A 17,495-nucleotide genomic window follows, 5' to 3' on the forward strand; every position below is an offset into this window, starting at 1 on the left:
TGGTTAAAATGTATATTTTTTTATATTTATGAAAAATTTAAGACTTTTGTTAGCCCTTTGAAAATGATGTTTTTGTGATTTTTAATTATTCTAAAATAAAATATCTCTCGTACAAAATATTTTTGCTGTTTATTGCACTCAGTGGTTTAAAAGAAACAAATTAGTTTATTTTACTAGGCTCTTTTAAGTGTGTTGCCATGCCCCACATGTGCACAAGAACATGGTTTTTTTCTGCATGTGCATAGCATTCAGAACATAAAAAAGAACACGCTATATCAAAACTGACACTAAATTTATAAAAGAGAGATCAAGCACAATAAACTGCAAAAGAAATCATTCAGTTATCATAAATAAAAAAAAATGTTTTCCCCAGGCGCAAGGAAGGAGCTGTGAAACGATTTTAACGTTGAAAGCATTCGCATCTTCTACTTTTGACATTATTTATCTTGTCACAAAGGACAGAACCCACATCTCCTTCCTTCGAAATGTAGTAATTCCGCCAGGTAATCGCGAGGCAAAAATTACAATATTTCCCGACCCGCAGCTGCAAGCGGCAGCCATGAGAACCGCGCTGCATGACGTCAAAGGGGAACTAGTAAAAAGATAGCAAGTTGTGCAAATACCTGCTCGATAACAGGTAATTTTCTATAAATATTGTCGTTCCAACATGAATATAAATGCGTCAAAAACCTGGTATCATCGACAAAACTTTTATTGTACGGAGTTTTAGTGGCGTCATATATCCGAGGTCCACAAAACCGTCAGCTCCATCTGCTACCACGAACAGCCGCCAGAACGCGGAGGGGGACGGGGGCAGAACCGGAGGGGGACATGGGCAGAGCCAGACGAACACGTTGGCACTTTCCTCCTTTCGCCATGTTCATCGCACTGCGCAAGCACGTGGTCACGTGGTCGCGAGCGGGTGAGTTCTCGCTGCTCACTGATGGCTCTAGAGAGCTTCACCGGAACCCCGCATGTCCTCCCTTCACGTCACAGTGCACGTGACTCGAAAGATGGTGAAGGAGTTGAGAGGTGCCGAAAACCTCAATCTTTGTCAATATTTAAAATAAAAACTAGGACATGCAGACAAGAGTGGTTTTTTGTTCATTACTTAAGAAAGGTCGAGACACCAACTCCCAAATTATTTAAGCGAAGCACTGAAATTGTTGCACAGCTCTTTTAACTTCTCAAGCAATGTTGGCACGAATTCCTCATATTTTGCTGATAAAAGAGAAATATGAGCATGTAGCCTCCTGTGATACCAACAGCAGCACATATAACCAGAGGCATCTTTTTTTTTTTTTTTTTTTTTCTTACTAAGAATTTTGTAGATTGTTTTATAAACTATATCCAAAAGAAAAGGAAATTAGACATTGAATGTTTAAAAGTCGGTCTGCCTTTGAGGTATGGTAACACGGATTCACTCTACAGATGAAAAATTTAGCGAACACAGTATAACTGCTAGCCTTAGGTTTTTAATGTGCATTATGCAGTAGTGACTACATAAATGCACGCCAATGTGATGTTCAGCCAGACTGAAATGAGCAGGGATAAGGAGGTGACTTCAGATAAGATTGAACAGAGGGTGGTTGGTCGGCCTTCCCTTTTTAATTTGCTTCATAATCTTGTATGTTATTTCCTAACATCTGGGATAAACAAAATAATGATTATTTTCAGCCAATTATCGGATGCAAAAAATTGTAGATTACGAAGAGGTGGAAAGTCGCACTTACATGTACACTTGGAATGATAATGGAAGTTTTACTTTTTGCGCGAGTTTTATAATTTTTTTATGCAATCAAAGTATACTTAACATTAAAAAAACACATTCTTAGTGTTTATTATGTTTTAAAAGAAATATAAAAAAAACCTCAATTTCGGCTACTCAATAGTTTTCCAACCAACTTCGCAGGCCTGTATCTTAAAAAATAATGGAGTCATAAACGTGATATTTTGACAGAATATTTTGCTCATAAATAGAAGTAAATTGAAGCAAAAATAAAATTTGTTTACGAATGGGTTGTTGAGATATTGACAAACTAACAGGAGAAAAGCACCAAACTAAAAAAAACTTGTGAAAAGGATTAAAAAAAATTCTAAATTTTTTTAGAATATTTTTTTAAAAAAGAACTCTGGTTAGTCATACTACTCCATCTCGGGGTTAATATCCGTTAAAAACATGTAGCGTCAAATTGATGGTATAATAGATACAGCTCCTCTACCGAGCCCCTTCTCTGAGGATCCGAATAAAATGAACGGAACATATTGGCGGTAAATAAATTTGGCAAGTTCTAGGGGCCGTAATTCGGGGTTGTTAAAAACAAAAGTTTCGCTAATTTTGCACTTTTTTTTTTTCAATTTGTAGAAATTAGGGGATCACAAATATTAAGGGTTTACAGTAGTTTGTTAAATGTTTTGACATAATAATAAATTACACACTATTAGATTAAATTAAACCCTCGAGGAGCATTCTCAAATTAAAAAAAAAACAGATTTTGTGGAGTCATATTTAGCATTTTACCTGGACAACAGAGTGCTTAATTTTGTGGTCAAGAGATAAGAGTTCTCACGTGTTTGCGATGCGTACCCTTGCGACAGCCTCGTTTGGGAAAAGGGGATTCCGACTCGTGACCTTATGGCAGTATATCGGTGGAGTGCTTCTGTTTGTCGTTCCAAGGCTGAGAACGGTTGTCAATTGAATGGTTAGGTGTCGCGTGGGGTTTACAGTTGCTGGCTTGCTACGACAGGCCAACTTTAGCGGCAGGCCGGGGGGGGGGGGGGGGGGGGGGAGGAAAGAGGTGTTCTGAAAAGTAGATAATAAACATAACCGCTGAATTGGAGGGTGGGGATTAGTTGGTTTGGATGTGGGCAAACTGTCAAAGTAAAGGGGAGTAGTGAGAAGTCCTTGTTTGGGTAGATAGCGAAATGCGGGAGTTTTTCTAGGAAACTGGTACGAGTGACTGTGTGGCTCTTTCTTTTTCCTCTTTCTTTAAGATAGTACAGGTTTGCTAGATCAACTTGCGCCGTCCTTGTTGCCAGGTCCGGGTGGGATGAGGAACTTTGCTGCGGGAAGCTGGGTGCTTCTTTCATCGTAGACCAAGTTGCTCCCCTTGGCCACGACGACTAACTCAGTGCAAGGGGGTTACTTTTTTATAAATAATTTTATACTTTCATAGCTAATAACAATACATAAGCAAAACAAAATTGTGAAGATTACTCCCCCAGTAGTGGCTTGGGAAGGAGCTGCTTGGGTGTTCGAGTCGGTGACAGTTTAAGAGTCAAGTGGGAGCTCCTCCCACCTCTCTTCCCTTCGGCAGAGCGAACGCTGGAGAGAAAGCGACCTCCTATCTAGCAATGGATACAAACATCACAAACACTTGAATACTATACAGTTTGTTATGCAGAAAGCAGCAATTCCAATATATAATATATATATATATATATATATATATATATATATATATATATACAAAAAAAATCTATAAAAAAAGATATTTTTCTTATACTAATACTATTCCACAAAATCAATCAGGTATATTCTGCAAAGCACACTCAAACAAATCAAAATGATTAATAGTGCCTATTAGAGAGGGAAGGCAGTTCCAGGCATTAGAGGTGCATGGAATTAAAGAATAAAAAAAAGGAATAAGTATTGCAGGAAATGACTCCTACTTTATGAAGGTGATCCAATCGTGACAACCTATATGAAGGGCAATGTTAATAGTTTATTGCGTAAAGTGGTGTGATGAAAAATTTTATGAAATAAGCAAAGTCGTGCATTTTGGCGTTGCAATGCTAGAGGTTAAAGACCTAGGTTAGATTTCATAAAGGACATACTAGCAGCTCGTTGATGGTTAGAGTATATAAATCGAGCCGAGTCATTTTGAATCATTTCCAACTGGTTCACAAGAATTCCGACGCCGGGACCCCAAATTAATGAAGCGTATTCTAGTTGTGAACACACAATTGTTTTGTAGAACAGTAGTTTAACAGAAGTGGGGGCCGAGTGAAAGTTACGTTTTAAGCACCCTAGCATACGATTAGCTTTGTTAGTGATGAAATCAATTTGAATTTGCCAGCTAATATTAGAAGTAATATGATCTCCTAAATACTTCCATGATTCCAAGAGTTCGAGGGGGCTACTATCAAGGTTAATATCAGAATGAAGTACCAGCACATCGTTGCTAGTGGCTATTTCCCGCAAAAGAACCAATCATCTGCGAATAGATGAATTGAAGATAATACACAGTTTGGCAGGTCGTTAATGTAGACAAGAAAAAGTAATGGCCCAAGGACAGTGCCTTGGGGTACGCCAGAAATTACAGGGTGAAGAGGAGAGCAGATGTCACTAGCAGTGACAAATTGCTGACAATGGGTGAGAAAGCATTCAAGCCATTTTAGTATGTTACTTTCCATATCTATTTTTTTTTTTAGTTTTAGTAGCAGGAGCTGGTGAGAGACCTTATCGAATGCTTTCGCAAAATCTAAATATATACAGTCAGCGAATGAGCGATTATCGAGTATAGTTTGCAACTTATGGGTAAATAAAACCAATTGTGTCTAGCATGAAAATGATTTGCAAAAGCCGTGTTGATACATACTCTTACTTAACTTACGTAAGTGATAATACCGCAAGTCACTTTAAAAATCGGTTCCAGCTTCATGAATTTGTAAAAAAAGTAATTTTCCTAAAGCCCAATGGTTATTTTCCACCACTGAACATGGAAAAAAATGTGCGTGGGTGTTGGAGGACTCGTCGAGCCCCAACCAGTGCTTCACAACTTCAGAGAGCTCCCAGGAAACACAATTCAGATGGCCAAATGCATGGAGAGTGCACTTTCCCAAAAACTGAAAGGAGTGAATCTCATACTTCTGGACAAAGTGGAGGTTGTTGAATTTCGTGAACTGAAAAAATAAGAGTGGGTGGCAGTGCGTGCCTTCCCTGGTATTCGGTCGTGGCACGTGTGGCTACGCCAGACATGGGAAGCTTTGAACTGTGAGTTACACATAGCACGAACAGTCGGGTCCCCTTGGGAGGAACTTTAAGTAAGCACTTTCAGAAAAAGTTTGCATGGTTTACGGAATTCAACTCATTAAAATCTGTCGATTTTGAAACCTCAAAATGCAGAACAGTTTTTCATATGGTGTGTGATTTATTCTATTTCATGTGTAATTTCATATTAAGTATAAACCATTTAACAAACTATATTACTCACCTCACTTGGAAAACAAAAAAAAGAAAGAAAATGTGTTTTCTTTCCACAAAAAGAGTTGTCACAATCCCTGTGACGTGCCAAGCCTCGAAAGAGGGGCTCAGTAGAGGAGCTGTATCTATTACACCATTAACAAGATGCAACATGTTTTTAATAGGTATTAACCTCCAAATGAAATAGAATGACTGTTTTAAAGCTCAATTGAGAACAGATTTTTTTTTAAATTGTCCTTGGAAGCTCTTTTTAGTAAATCCGTGCTTTTCTCGTGTTTGCTTGTCAAGATCTCAAAAACCCATTCATATATTAATTCTATTTTTGTATCAATTTACTTCCATTTACGAGCAAAATATTCTGTCAAAATATCAGGTTTATGACTCAATTATTTTCTAACATACAGGCCTGTGAAGTTGGGAGGGAAAGGATCAAGTAGCCAAAATTGATGTTTCTGGTAATTTGCTTTTAACATAAACAATAACAAGATTTTTTTGGGTGTCGTTAAAGGGATAGTGACAGGGTATTTATTCTCACCAAGGTTTTTATTTGTACATGACATATGAGAGCCAAACTACCCAGAACACAGTTTGTGGCTCAAAATTTGTTTTCTTTCCGCCTGAAAACCGCCAATCAAGAACTGGCCAATTTAAGTCGCGCTCACTCTCTTCTCCGTGGTCATGTGCCGTTTTCTATGGTTTAGACACAATCGCCAAAGATAATCAAAGTTGTGGGTCATTGAAAGCACACACTCAATACAAAAATAGACAAAAAATACTATACCCATTTTTTGTAGCTTCTAAAAAGCTGCAAATACGCCATTGAAAAAATAAAAAAAAGGTTCCACAGCCACGTGATTTTTGGTAACTTCCTTCTTATATTTCTTTGGCAAAAAATAAAAATTTTGGGGGGTGTTAGTGTTCTTTTAGGATAGATTGTGTAAAAAAAAAAGTATAACTTTTGTTATTTATCACCAAAAGTGAACACTCGGCTGCTCACACAAATCCAACTTTCCACTTCTTCGTGATCTACGATTTTTTATTTCGGGAAAATATTATCTTAAATAATGAAGCAAATTAACAAGGTCAACCCGCCACCCTCTATTTAATCTCATCTGAAATCACCCAGGGAACAAACCGAGGAATAATCCCTGGGCTACAGCACAAGTTTTCAGTCTATACGCTCGAACCTGTGTTAAGTTAACACGCTTGGGCACCGGTTACCCCTAGATCACATCCAACACTGTGAAAGGTATTGATATAGGCATGCTGATATGAGCACATAACTTTATTTAGTGTTACAATCAAACAATATCTAACCTAAATAAAACACTAAGTAAATCTACACAATTATGCCAGCCCCTTCTGCAGTGTTGTATACAGTTTACCAAATATAGTAGAGTTGTTTTAGTGGAAAAAATAACATATTTTCCAATGACCACCCTTCTCTATACTCAGTTTTAGCACAAGTTCCAGAAGGGACAAAGCAATGGATTCCACGAGTCACCTAGAGCAACGGGGCAAAGCATGTGACAGCTTTCTGTAGGAGCGTAGTCCGATGGTACACTGCCACAAGCCTCAGTGAACTCGTCGAAAGCCAACTCGTTGAAGCCCGACTTGTCAAATAGGTTAACTCGTTGAAGGGCAGTTCGTCGAAGTGGTCATTGATTGCCACTTTTTAAGGCAGAAGGTGTTTAAAGGGTGGGATTTCATGTGCAAAGCGTTACGAAAAACTGTAACATGCAGGCCAAGCTAATTTAAAAAAACATACAAAGTCCATAGTAGGCAATGCATAAGAACATGAAGCATGTAGGAGCCATACTAAGTTATAATTAAACATAATCATTGTAATTAATTGTAAATATCAAGAAATGGCATACTGCACTAGCTGCGTTAGCGCCGTGGGAATCAAACCCTGGATTCTGCCTGGAGCTTTTGCTAGGCGTCGTGAGGAGGTGAACAGGAATGCAAGCAGCTGAATCCCAAATGACGAAGTGCAGCTCCTCACACAATCTCACGGGGCAGATCATAATAACCAACAAATAGCGCAGCGGGCGTATGACGTCATGACTTCGCACATTAGCCAATGATAGCATAGCGGTCACAACGAATCTCCCCCTCGCAATAAGGCATCATGTGACATGGCCGACGTCACCGCCTGCAGCGTGAGGCACCTCACGCATCAGATGAAACATCGTGCAATCTGACATCACATCTCAGATAATGCGAAGAGTGACATCACCTTCCCTATAAGACAAAGCGAGCGCAGCACCCTTGGACGGCGCACTACTCTATATCAGGCACAGCTGGCACGGCCTGCCAACGCCAGCGACACGTGCTTACAAGGTACCACCACCACCACTGCGAGCTCATAGTGATGGTGCCCCATAACGAGCTCTTCGCAATCTAAGAGAAAGAAGTGCTCAAGGCTACATGCACCCTCGAAAGAAGCAGAACGCATGGAAACTTCTCATTAGAGCATACTTCTCATGCAATCCACTCGTTAACAAATTTAAATTTGTCTTGATCATTGTGATAACCCAGAAAGCACATGAGTGTGTGCTTGCTAGGTTTATAGTCAAAGCACCCTGTAACAAAGCATAATAAGTCACAACGCATGCATAACTCATGCATAACACATTTTGTGCCCCCGGGTTTATTAGAATGATCAAGACAGGTTTAAATTTTAATTTGAACACTGCATTTAGCTGCTGTACCCAAACACGAATACGTAGCATTATGACCAATTCACATGAGCTGCAATTTGTATACAGTCGTCTCGTTAATATGGATACCCCGCTATATGGAGAGCATTTCCGGGGACAAACTGTGAAAATATGTGCATTTTTGTCTCGCTAGTATGGACAATTATTTGCGGGAACGGAGGTGTCCAAGAGACATCACTAATTAAAGAGTGAAATGCTCCACACATAACAAATTCTATCAGAAAAAACAGTGTGGTGCAGCATTGGGCAGCTCAGATGAATGGATCACTAGTGCTCTATCATTTTGCACAATTTTAGTTCCACATGTGCTGTGTACTGCAAGCACTACAAGTATATGCTCAGTATGTGCTTGAAGGTAACAGTACAAGCTCCTTTTAGCAATTGCTAGCAACCCAATGATGACAAAAGATGTAAACCTAAAACTCTCAAAACTAATAGAGTAAAGCTATACGCACTCCAGAGCACACTTCGGACGGAGGTGGCTATACGCACCCCGCTAAACTCGCATAAAACAAATGGTCACAACGAGGTTTCTGAGCGATGGCATAGTATAGGGGTTAAGGTGTCCGCTTTATACGCAAGTGGACGTAGGTTCGATCCACGGCGGGCCTACTTTTTTTTTTCTTTTTTTTCTCAAACATCTTGTTTTGTCGAGGCATTTGGCGATATTTACGACATTTCTTTTTTGCGATGAACACTAATAAAACCAATTATTGTCGACGAAACTTCGCAGAACTAAATGATATGTTCCAAAGGTGCGATCGGGGACAGCGGGGCTTGGGTTGCCGGCTGGACGCCGCGAAGCGGCGTGTACTGGTTAAGTTTTTGTAATTAGCAGCCGAATATTGTCCCCGCGAAGCGGCGTTAGCGCAGGCGGGGGGCTGTGTTAACGAGCTCCCCAGTGATGCACGCGCTGTTCGAAAAAGGTGACCCAAATGGCATGAGCTCTCTGCGGAGTGCGTATAGCCATTTCCGTCTGAAGTGCACTCCGGAGTGCGTATAGCTTTACTCACACTAATAACCCTGGAGTGTGAGGGCAGAGAGGACAAATATGTAATACGAGTGTCCAGAGGAGTGTGTGTATGGGGTTTCTCACTTTACATTTGTGGTAGTGGTCTACCGGGAATATCTCTCATGACCAGTTGTTGGTTAGCTCAACATTCTTTGTACACATTTGTGTATTTTGGAATAAAATAAATTTTAGCATGAAAAATGGAAAGCGACGCAAACTCTTCTTCCCCCTATTCGAAAAATTACCCTTCGCGAGGTTGCCTTTTCGATAAGTTCCCCTTTCGGCAAATTGGCCTACGAGTCGGCCATCGACGAACTGGTCTGCGACGAGTTGGCCCACAATGCCGCTTACCGTCATTCTGACAACCCAGTCGTTCAAGTAAGCAAGGCTCAGCAAGCAAGACATTATGAGGAAACTAATGTAATTGTTTTGAAAAATACAAACAGGACAACAAAAAAAAAAAAGCATATACACATACGAGAGCATCAGAGTCGACTTCACTTAAACTTACCCGGCCAAGACTGCGTATTGGCCCTCAGAATCCAGGGCCATCGCGGTAGCCTACATAGAAAAGCGAAGATACATCAAACTTTGGAAAGTTGTCAGTCGAAAAGTCTCGCCCGGTTTTGTTACGCCACACAAAATGCTCGTTAAAATGAAGTGTGCGATATTTTAATTGCAGTAGTCGAGGCAATAACAAAATCACAAGAACTCGTTCCGTTCTATTCTTGTTTTTATTGCAAGCTATCTAACTGATAGACGACCACTGTCCGAAAACAGACGTTGCGACTGTATAGTTGCAATGCGCTTGCGATTATTCTAAACTAGTGCCTAGGTCCCTAGGGGCATATTAGCTTATTACATTAAAGCACACTAGGTGACTGCCAGTGAAAACATAATTACCTGTAAATCTTTATGCTCTGATACGACAGACGACATATTTACAGACGCCATGCTCAACTCCTTCTTCGGATTGGATTGGATTAGTTTTGATGGCACCTCGCATCAAACAATGTTGCCAAGCTCAATGCTTGAAACCGAAACCAACCAACCAACTAACTGCAACTAACCTAGTCTATTAGGGCCTTGTTCCAAAACTTCCTCGATCTTACTCCAGAGTAAGGGTTTTGTTTTCTGGTGTCCCGAAACCTACCCGCGTCCAGCAATCTTCAATCTGTCCTGTCACGCGACACGACCCGCGGGAGTAACTCGGATCCATTTGGGTAAGATTTAGTACACAGCCAAGGTTAGTTGGTAGGTTGGTTTCGGTTTTAAACATTGAGCTTCAATTTCTACACTAATCTGATTTCTAAAAAAAAAAAAAAAAAAATGTTTTTTGTCGCATTGCCCGTAGCCATGCCCTAAAATATTTTTGACGAAAAAGAAAATTTTTTTCGATGCCGTGAGCGCGGTTTCAATTTTTAAAAATAGTGTGAAACTAGGTCTCACTCTATAATTTATGAAATATCAGCTTTTCTATGAAACACCCAACAATATTTTTTCTTCAATCTGCACGGCTTTCGACTTGAAATGTGGCTGGGCTTGTACAGTTTTGTTTAATTTAAATATTTTTTAAAACATATATTCTTTTTTAATTTTAGCATTTTTGTTATTTTATTAAAAATATGTAATTGCTTAATAGAACTTTTTCCCGCTGCCCTGCAGGTATATAATCTATACAAAAATGTTTAGACCTCTCCATTAAATATCTCGCAGTAAAAAGAAAATCCTGAAGTTGCCAAAAAGTGCGTTTTGACACATAAGGGGTTATTCACACGAGGGAGAAATCCCGGGGATTTCTCCCCGGCACGCGCATCCCACGACGAAAACGTCAGACTTTGCGATGTGCAAAAGCCTCGCGTTTTCATCTCGTGATGCGCGCGTGTGAATACCCCTTAAACAGCCGTTTATTTCACCCTGAGGTGTTCCAAGTAAAAAATGCAATTTGGAAAAACTATTGATTGTCTTTTGATTCTGAAAGTTTAATCAAAGTAATTTTTGTTTAAAGCAAGAAACAATTTTTGAAGTTGAACTCTCGCACCACAACCCGGCGTCGCTTGTTAACACCTCTTCGCCGCACAGCACGCCACCTGCGACGATAGCTGACTCGATTAGGTCCAAAGAAAGAACGGAGTTTACTGCCGCTTCCCCTTGTCCGTCTTTTTAGCTGCAAGGGAAGAAACGGCGGGCATTGTGTAATAATCGGAGCTGCTGCCAGTGCGAAGCCATAGGAGGCCCTTTGTGCCCTTTGTATCCGAGGGCGGCTCCTCACACTCCGAAACGCGATGCCTAATCGGCGGGCGGCATTAGCTGGCGTGGACTTCTCAATGCGTCAATCGACGCTGAAGTAATTAAGATATATTTATGGAAAGGTGGAATATTTTTGCCTAAAATCCACACGGTATTTGGATTGCTATGTAGTAATCATAGCCAACATAAAAGCATCATGATTGTTGGCTTGAAGCAATAAAAAAAAAATAAGGAATATGTAAGAAGTTTTGCATTTTTGGTAGTTTTGTTACAAACTATCTCGTTGCTGCAGGTGACTAAAAATTCTTATTGACAGCCCTGTAGATACTTCTGCACAAAAAAAAAAAAAAAAAAAAGGTTTTAGGCCGTACAATTAAATATCATGCAGAAAAACAACTAAATATGTGCAAACTTGCGTATTGCCGTTCCAAGAGCCGTCAATTCTGCCTTGAGGTGGCCCAAAGGAAAATACAGAACATGGTGACTTTTACAGAAGAGTTCATGCGCAGAGTAGTGCACCGCCCGGGGGGCCCCGAAGGGCCCAACCATCACCGAGCTCGGCTCAACCAGAAGGATGCCCTTTTCTCCAGACACGGGAAGGCCAGGCACAGGCAGGCGGGGCCGGCGAACCCGCATTGCTCGGGGTCCGTGGTGAAGCCACTAACCAAACACCTACTGACGTATAGTACCTCCTGCGGGTATAAGTTAATTAACTGACTTATCGTGACGATTAACCTTCGATATAATGCCCACCTGGCCGTATACCTTACCTGCACAAACCGCATTAGTGTAGCTTTCACGGCTTTTTTAAACATATCTGTAAAGCCTAAAAAAAATTTAAAGATATATTTTTTAAGCATGTGTGTAACCGCGCCTCGTATATTGATGGGGCTTGACTCCCGAGAAGAGTGTGTGTGTGTGTATGTGTGTGTGTGTGTGTGTGAGCGTGCGTGCATGCGTGCGTGCGTGTGCGTGCTGCATTTACTGGCGTATGTATGCAAAATCAAAAGAAGAAAAGAGAAGCAAATAGGCATTAGCCGGCTACATTTTAGTGTAATTAACGCCTCTATTTATTTATGTTTATCATATCGTAGAATTAACAGCTTACGTATTGTAAAGAGTTTGTCTAGGGGGGATCGGTGGCCGAGTGGTCTAGCGCGCACTTTAGCGCACACCAGCTCGGAGCACGTGGAGCGAAAGCTCGCGCTGCAGAACCCAGGGATCCTGGGTTCGAGCCCCACCCCTGCCCGTTTCGATCTGGATGAGCATCGTACCGGCGTGCGGTCGTGTATCACTACTGCGTGATGCACGTTAAAGACCCCAGGCTAGCGGTTGTACCGCACTGGCTGAATTTCTCATCTACAGCTGGGAGACTCGTCGCCCCTGTGAGGCAGACCAAGTTCTAGGCTGTATAAACACACACACAACCCAATTTTTTATTTTTGTCTATATAAATTGTGCGAGACTCGAACCAAAACGCGACAAATCATAGATGAGTATCCAAAAGAAGTCCCGATGTTTCTTCCCGTCCTGCTCCACTGTCCTTTGGACAGGAAATCCTAGCCCCTGTACCAGACTTTTGGACCAGGACAGTGACATGACAGGGACTTTGGACTAGAACTTTTGAACTGTCCGAAAGTCCTAGTCTTTTGGACAGTCCCACATAACGCTTGCCTCTTGCTTGGTGTTGCCGTAGGTTCACGTCACAATGCAGCATATAGTTATATCTAAGAATTTTTTTTCCTATTGGGCCTAACAAAAGGCGTGGAAATCACATAAAAATAAATCTCAAAATCAAGTTGAAGACGTCATTTTTTTTATCTTACTCGGTTTTACCCGAGTGACAGGAAGAAACTATTTCATAGGTCGTCGTGTCACGCGGGCATGGCCACGAATAACGAATACCGGCGTACTAAAGTATCTTACTAACGTATAAGAATAGCAAACACCTAATACTAAGCTAACACAATACATGCACAAAACACAAAAATACGACAGCAATATATCAGGACTGCACCAGAAGCAGTGCGCTATATATCCAGGTTTATACACTAGAATGTCGATAAACTGCGTTTAAAATTCAAGTTGGAAATTTTTATCTCGCCTATATATAGTAGCTGGAATAATCGCATGACTCGCACAGCTCTCGCTGAACTACAACACTATTCACAGAGGTGAGAAACAGGTGCTTCTGTTCTTTGCGTAATTAACATCTTGCATTGTTTCAATTCCAATGTAAAACTTTACGCTGATGACTGTGTCATTTACCTAAGCATTACTTAAATGTCAAAGAGCGTCTTCTTACAACAAGATCTAGATAACTTTGTTTTATGGTCCACGAAATGGCAAATGAAAATCAACGCAACGAAAAGTTGCGTTGCGTATACATGCTATTTAAAACAAAACGGAAAGTTTCAAATTCTAGTTACAAGCTCTATAACGGCGTAAAAGAAACGGTCATACATTTCCAATACCTTGGCGTGCTTTTGACACCTAAATCTTAACTGGGATACCCACATGACAAGGATAGTTATAAAAGCAAAAATATCGCTTTAGCTTACAGCAGACGCCATTTAAAGTTCACTTCCCAAGACACGAATCTTATTGCCTGTAGCACCTTTGTCAAAGCAGAGCTGGAATTTGCTTCGTTATTGTGAACACCCATCAGCTGCCGTTATTAAGAGATTTACTTGAATCCGCACAGAAAAAATTTGTGCGCTCTATATTTCATGACTTCAAACGAGAAAGCAGCATCTCAGCGATGAAAGAGAAACTGAACATTCCCCTTTTACATCACCGACGAACTTGTGCGGATGTATTTATGCTACACAGATTCTATTATCATTTCTCACAATCGACGAAGCAACAATACTGTAAACTAGCGCATCACATATATATCCCCGCAAACGATACACCATTGCAACTGTCGACCGCACCGTGGTACAAGCTGCCTGATATTATTGTTTCTCTTAATGAGTTTAGTGATGCACTTAAAACACAAGACCTGGCCAGATGCTGAATTGTAACCTGTTCGTGTGAGTGTTAGTCTTGAAATTGTATACCCCGCCCCCGTATTATGTAAAGCTCAGAAATGAGCTTAAGGGTAGTAATACATGAAGGAAATGAACTTTATGTAGCTGCGCGAGTGATGATTTCATTGAACTTGCGGATTATAATTGCATTTAACTTAAAATCCGGACGCCTTCGTCTCAGGGCTTGGACTGCACTTTTGGTGCATGTGAGCTCGGGCAACATAGCCATCCAGCGCGGCTTTCACAGCATTGCACGAAAATAATGACAAAGGGTCTAGAGTCAAGAGTTGTTATTGGATGAGTAATGGGTGTCAAGCCAACGTCTGCAGAAACATCTTAGCAAGGGGGGATTGTTCAAGAATGGGCGTAAGGATTTAGGATACTCGCAAGGCAGCATGATATATATGTCCAGAGACTGTAGTCTCTGTATCGGCAGGCCTGCGGAGCCGGGATTAGCGAAGTCGCATCTGATTTCAATAGAATTTTTGAAACACGACAGATATTTGCCTCGACTGCAAGTGGGAAAGGCTTCGACTGCTTGATAAAACCTAGGGCCTTTTCAACATCACCAAACAGTCTCAGTCACCCGGTACCCACTTAATGACGACGAATAGCGAATTTATAGACCTCAAGTCATCGGAGGTGCGAATGTTTCTTTCATCACATGCGACGCAATGAAGACCAGAGGATAGCTTACACCTCTCGTACATTATACGGGAGGCGGAGCAGGGGGGTGAGGCGCGTACCATGCGGGTTTCCCCCGTGTACGCTCTGCTACGGACCTTCTACTCTTCTGACCACAAAAGGAGATATCTGTGGACGAGCGGCTATGCGGAATATTGGGTCTGAAAAAAGGACAAAATTAATTTGTCGCTAGTAAAAAATAAAAGAATAAAAAAAAAAAAAAGGTGTTTGTTGCGTTGCTCCGGTGAGGCTTTGCGCTTTAATTGGAAATGAAGCGTCGCAGCTTTGAGCGCGTGGACTAACCGAACCCGACGTCTGAGCTGGCAGCGTGGACGGGGGATCTGCCTTCGTATAACCACGCCTAATTAACGTTGCGGACAGGGAGCATGGTGCGCGAAAAGTCTTCCTCGCTAATTGGTGCGCAACTTGGTGCACGCGGGAGGGTATCGGCGAGAGACGGCGAGGCAGGCGCCGGGGAAGGGGAGGGGGCCCTTTCGTTCCCGGCCGAAGCCCCGTAAATCAGAGTCGTATTTTCTCTAACGCGATTACGTGACACGCAGCCGGGACGAGGCGAACGCGATCGTGTACGATGGTGGCACACCCGCGGATGCTAAATGACAACTTTTGAGGACGCACGGATGGTCGGATCGGGGTGCCATTAAAGTCGCCTCTCGGCGACTCGGCTGAGTCAGCAGAAGCCATTAGCACGTGCTGCACGCGCGCGTCGCCGCTGCTGCGCTCGCCTCTTGGGGAAGCCCCCGTTAGGAAAGTAAGAACAAAAAAATACTGAAAAGGGGAAGTAAATAGAAAAAGTAAAAAAAAGAAGAGGGCCACTAACAGAAATGACGACCGTCCCAAACCAACAGATACAGATAATAAAATAAATGAAAAATGGTTGGTATAAAGGGCAGCCTCTGTAGCTCTCCCCAGTCTAGAGCCGGAGCCCATACGCGGTAGGTGTGACACTGGACCGTAAACAACTTTAAGTCTAGCGTTCCCCACCTTGCACGTCAGCCCCCTGTCTTTACGATGGCCGTGCCGCCGGCATGTTTCGTCCTATGCATCTTTGCGCTTCTCGCACCGCGCCTCTTTTGTCTTTGGCGTTGTTTCCCTCTCTGCATTTTGTTTTTATTCCTACCTTTTTTTCCACCCCTTGTACTTCTCGATAACAGCGCTCTTATTAATGCGATTATCTTAACTGAACCCGCCAATCCCCCCTTCTCGTGGACCTCTCTCCCTCGTCGTCTCCCATCTCTGCGGGCCGAACAAGAAATTATTATCGCCTTGGGAGTCGTTGCGGGAGCGATGTGGGTCGAGACACTCGACAGTTATACCGTATACACGCGCGCGAAACAGCAATACTAAAAAAAAAAAAAAAAGTTTTTGGAGCCGCTTCATCGAGCCTGGCTCGCCCGCGCGGGCGTTGTTGGTGCGGGCACATGCTCCACGGCAGCAGCGTAGCGAAGCCAGAACGCCTCGTAGGAGAGCCAGAAATTATGGGAGGATGGTGAGCTGGCGGCGCTGTCCGCTAATGGGTACTGTGGTGCTGCCACGATGGCGCCGATTTGCATGATGCGTGTGACGCTGTCCCCAGCTCGTCGACGCACCCACGCCGAGAGAAGGAGCCCTCTCCAAATTAGCCGAATCGTCCTGTCCGTTCATCGCGTCGCCTCGGAACGCGGTGGATGTTTGCCGTGTTTTGCTTTTGTTTTGTTTTGTTTTGTTTTCTAGCTTCGGAAGGTGTGCGAGTTGTTTTGTTCGTTCTAGAATATATACGCGTGGACACCGCGTGATTCAGGGTTCGGCGCCTTTGGAACGGCGGTGACCAATACGGTCGTTGGAACGTCGGAAAGGTTCACCTAATAGATAAACTAATCCCGATACGGCCGGTACCCGCTATGAAACCATAGTTAGGTGACCGGACACTGGTGCGTTCATTTGGAAGGGGTCCAACAGCAATGGTTATTCGCGACTCCAGCGGGCAAATATATGGCGGTCTAAAACAGGTCGTGCCGTGGCATGTGCCAGCTCAACGCACAGCGCTCGAGTTGCAGCAGGCAAGCATTAGACTCAAAATGGTTTGGCCACATTTTTATTCACTACGTTCCAAACCTGCGGGGGCGTGTCAGCGTAATTGCGAGCTACCAGAGGCTTGACCTTCTTCGGGTAACCGATTAAAGGACTGCCTTCTGTCCTTGTGTGGTGCTGATGAACTTTGATAAACGCACAATGTTCATGTTCATGCGGTTGCACAGGTTGCGTTCAGAGCGACCTGGGCAACACGCTGATACGACAGTAACGGCATAGTCAGAGGGACAACCGTTCCATCGCGCCAACCGCCGAAAAGATCTAATCACGGAAGCCACAGAGGACGACCTGTTCCGACCAGTTCAGTGTTTTCCCGCTAAAGCGCGAAACACATGTACGACGAAACCGTCCGATCCGACGTCCGACCGCGCAATACGACGGTCGGAGGCGAGGGTTTTCGTAGCATCGGAGAGCGTTGAAAACCCTCGCCTCCGACCGTCGTATTGCGCGGTCGGACGTCGGATCGGACGGTTTCGTCGTACATGTGTTTCGCGCTTAAG

At 42.7% G+C, this 17,495-nt stretch overlaps 1 protein-coding gene across 2 annotated transcripts in view; it reads right to left on the reverse strand.

Moving 5' to 3' along the window:
* LOC8026958 (GATOR complex protein WDR59) overlaps positions 1-9,915 on the reverse strand; it is an 83,600-nt gene extending 73,685 nt beyond the window's left edge. The window contains exons 1-2 of one of the 2 annotated variants that reach the window (XM_029984105.4): positions 9,845-9,915; positions 9,453-9,502 (exon numbers count right to left, since the gene is read on the reverse strand). In XM_029984105.4, the coding sequence (XP_029839965.3) occupies positions 9,453-9,502; positions 9,845-9,895 (101 nt within the window). In that variant the 5' untranslated portion in view covers positions 9,896-9,915. The remainder of the gene's footprint in view (positions 1-9,452; positions 9,503-9,844) is intronic. The other variant, XM_042287314.1, reaches the window with a different exon arrangement.
* Positions 9,916-17,495: the final 7,580 nt, after the last annotated feature.

The sequence above is a fragment of the Ixodes scapularis genome, unplaced genomic scaffold (assembly GCF_016920785.2).
Source record: "Ixodes scapularis isolate PalLabHiFi unplaced genomic scaffold, ASM1692078v2 PGA_scaffold9__187_contigs__length_104089568, whole genome shotgun sequence".
Classification (NCBI taxonomy): Eukaryota; Metazoa; Arthropoda; class Arachnida; order Ixodida; family Ixodidae; genus Ixodes; species Ixodes scapularis.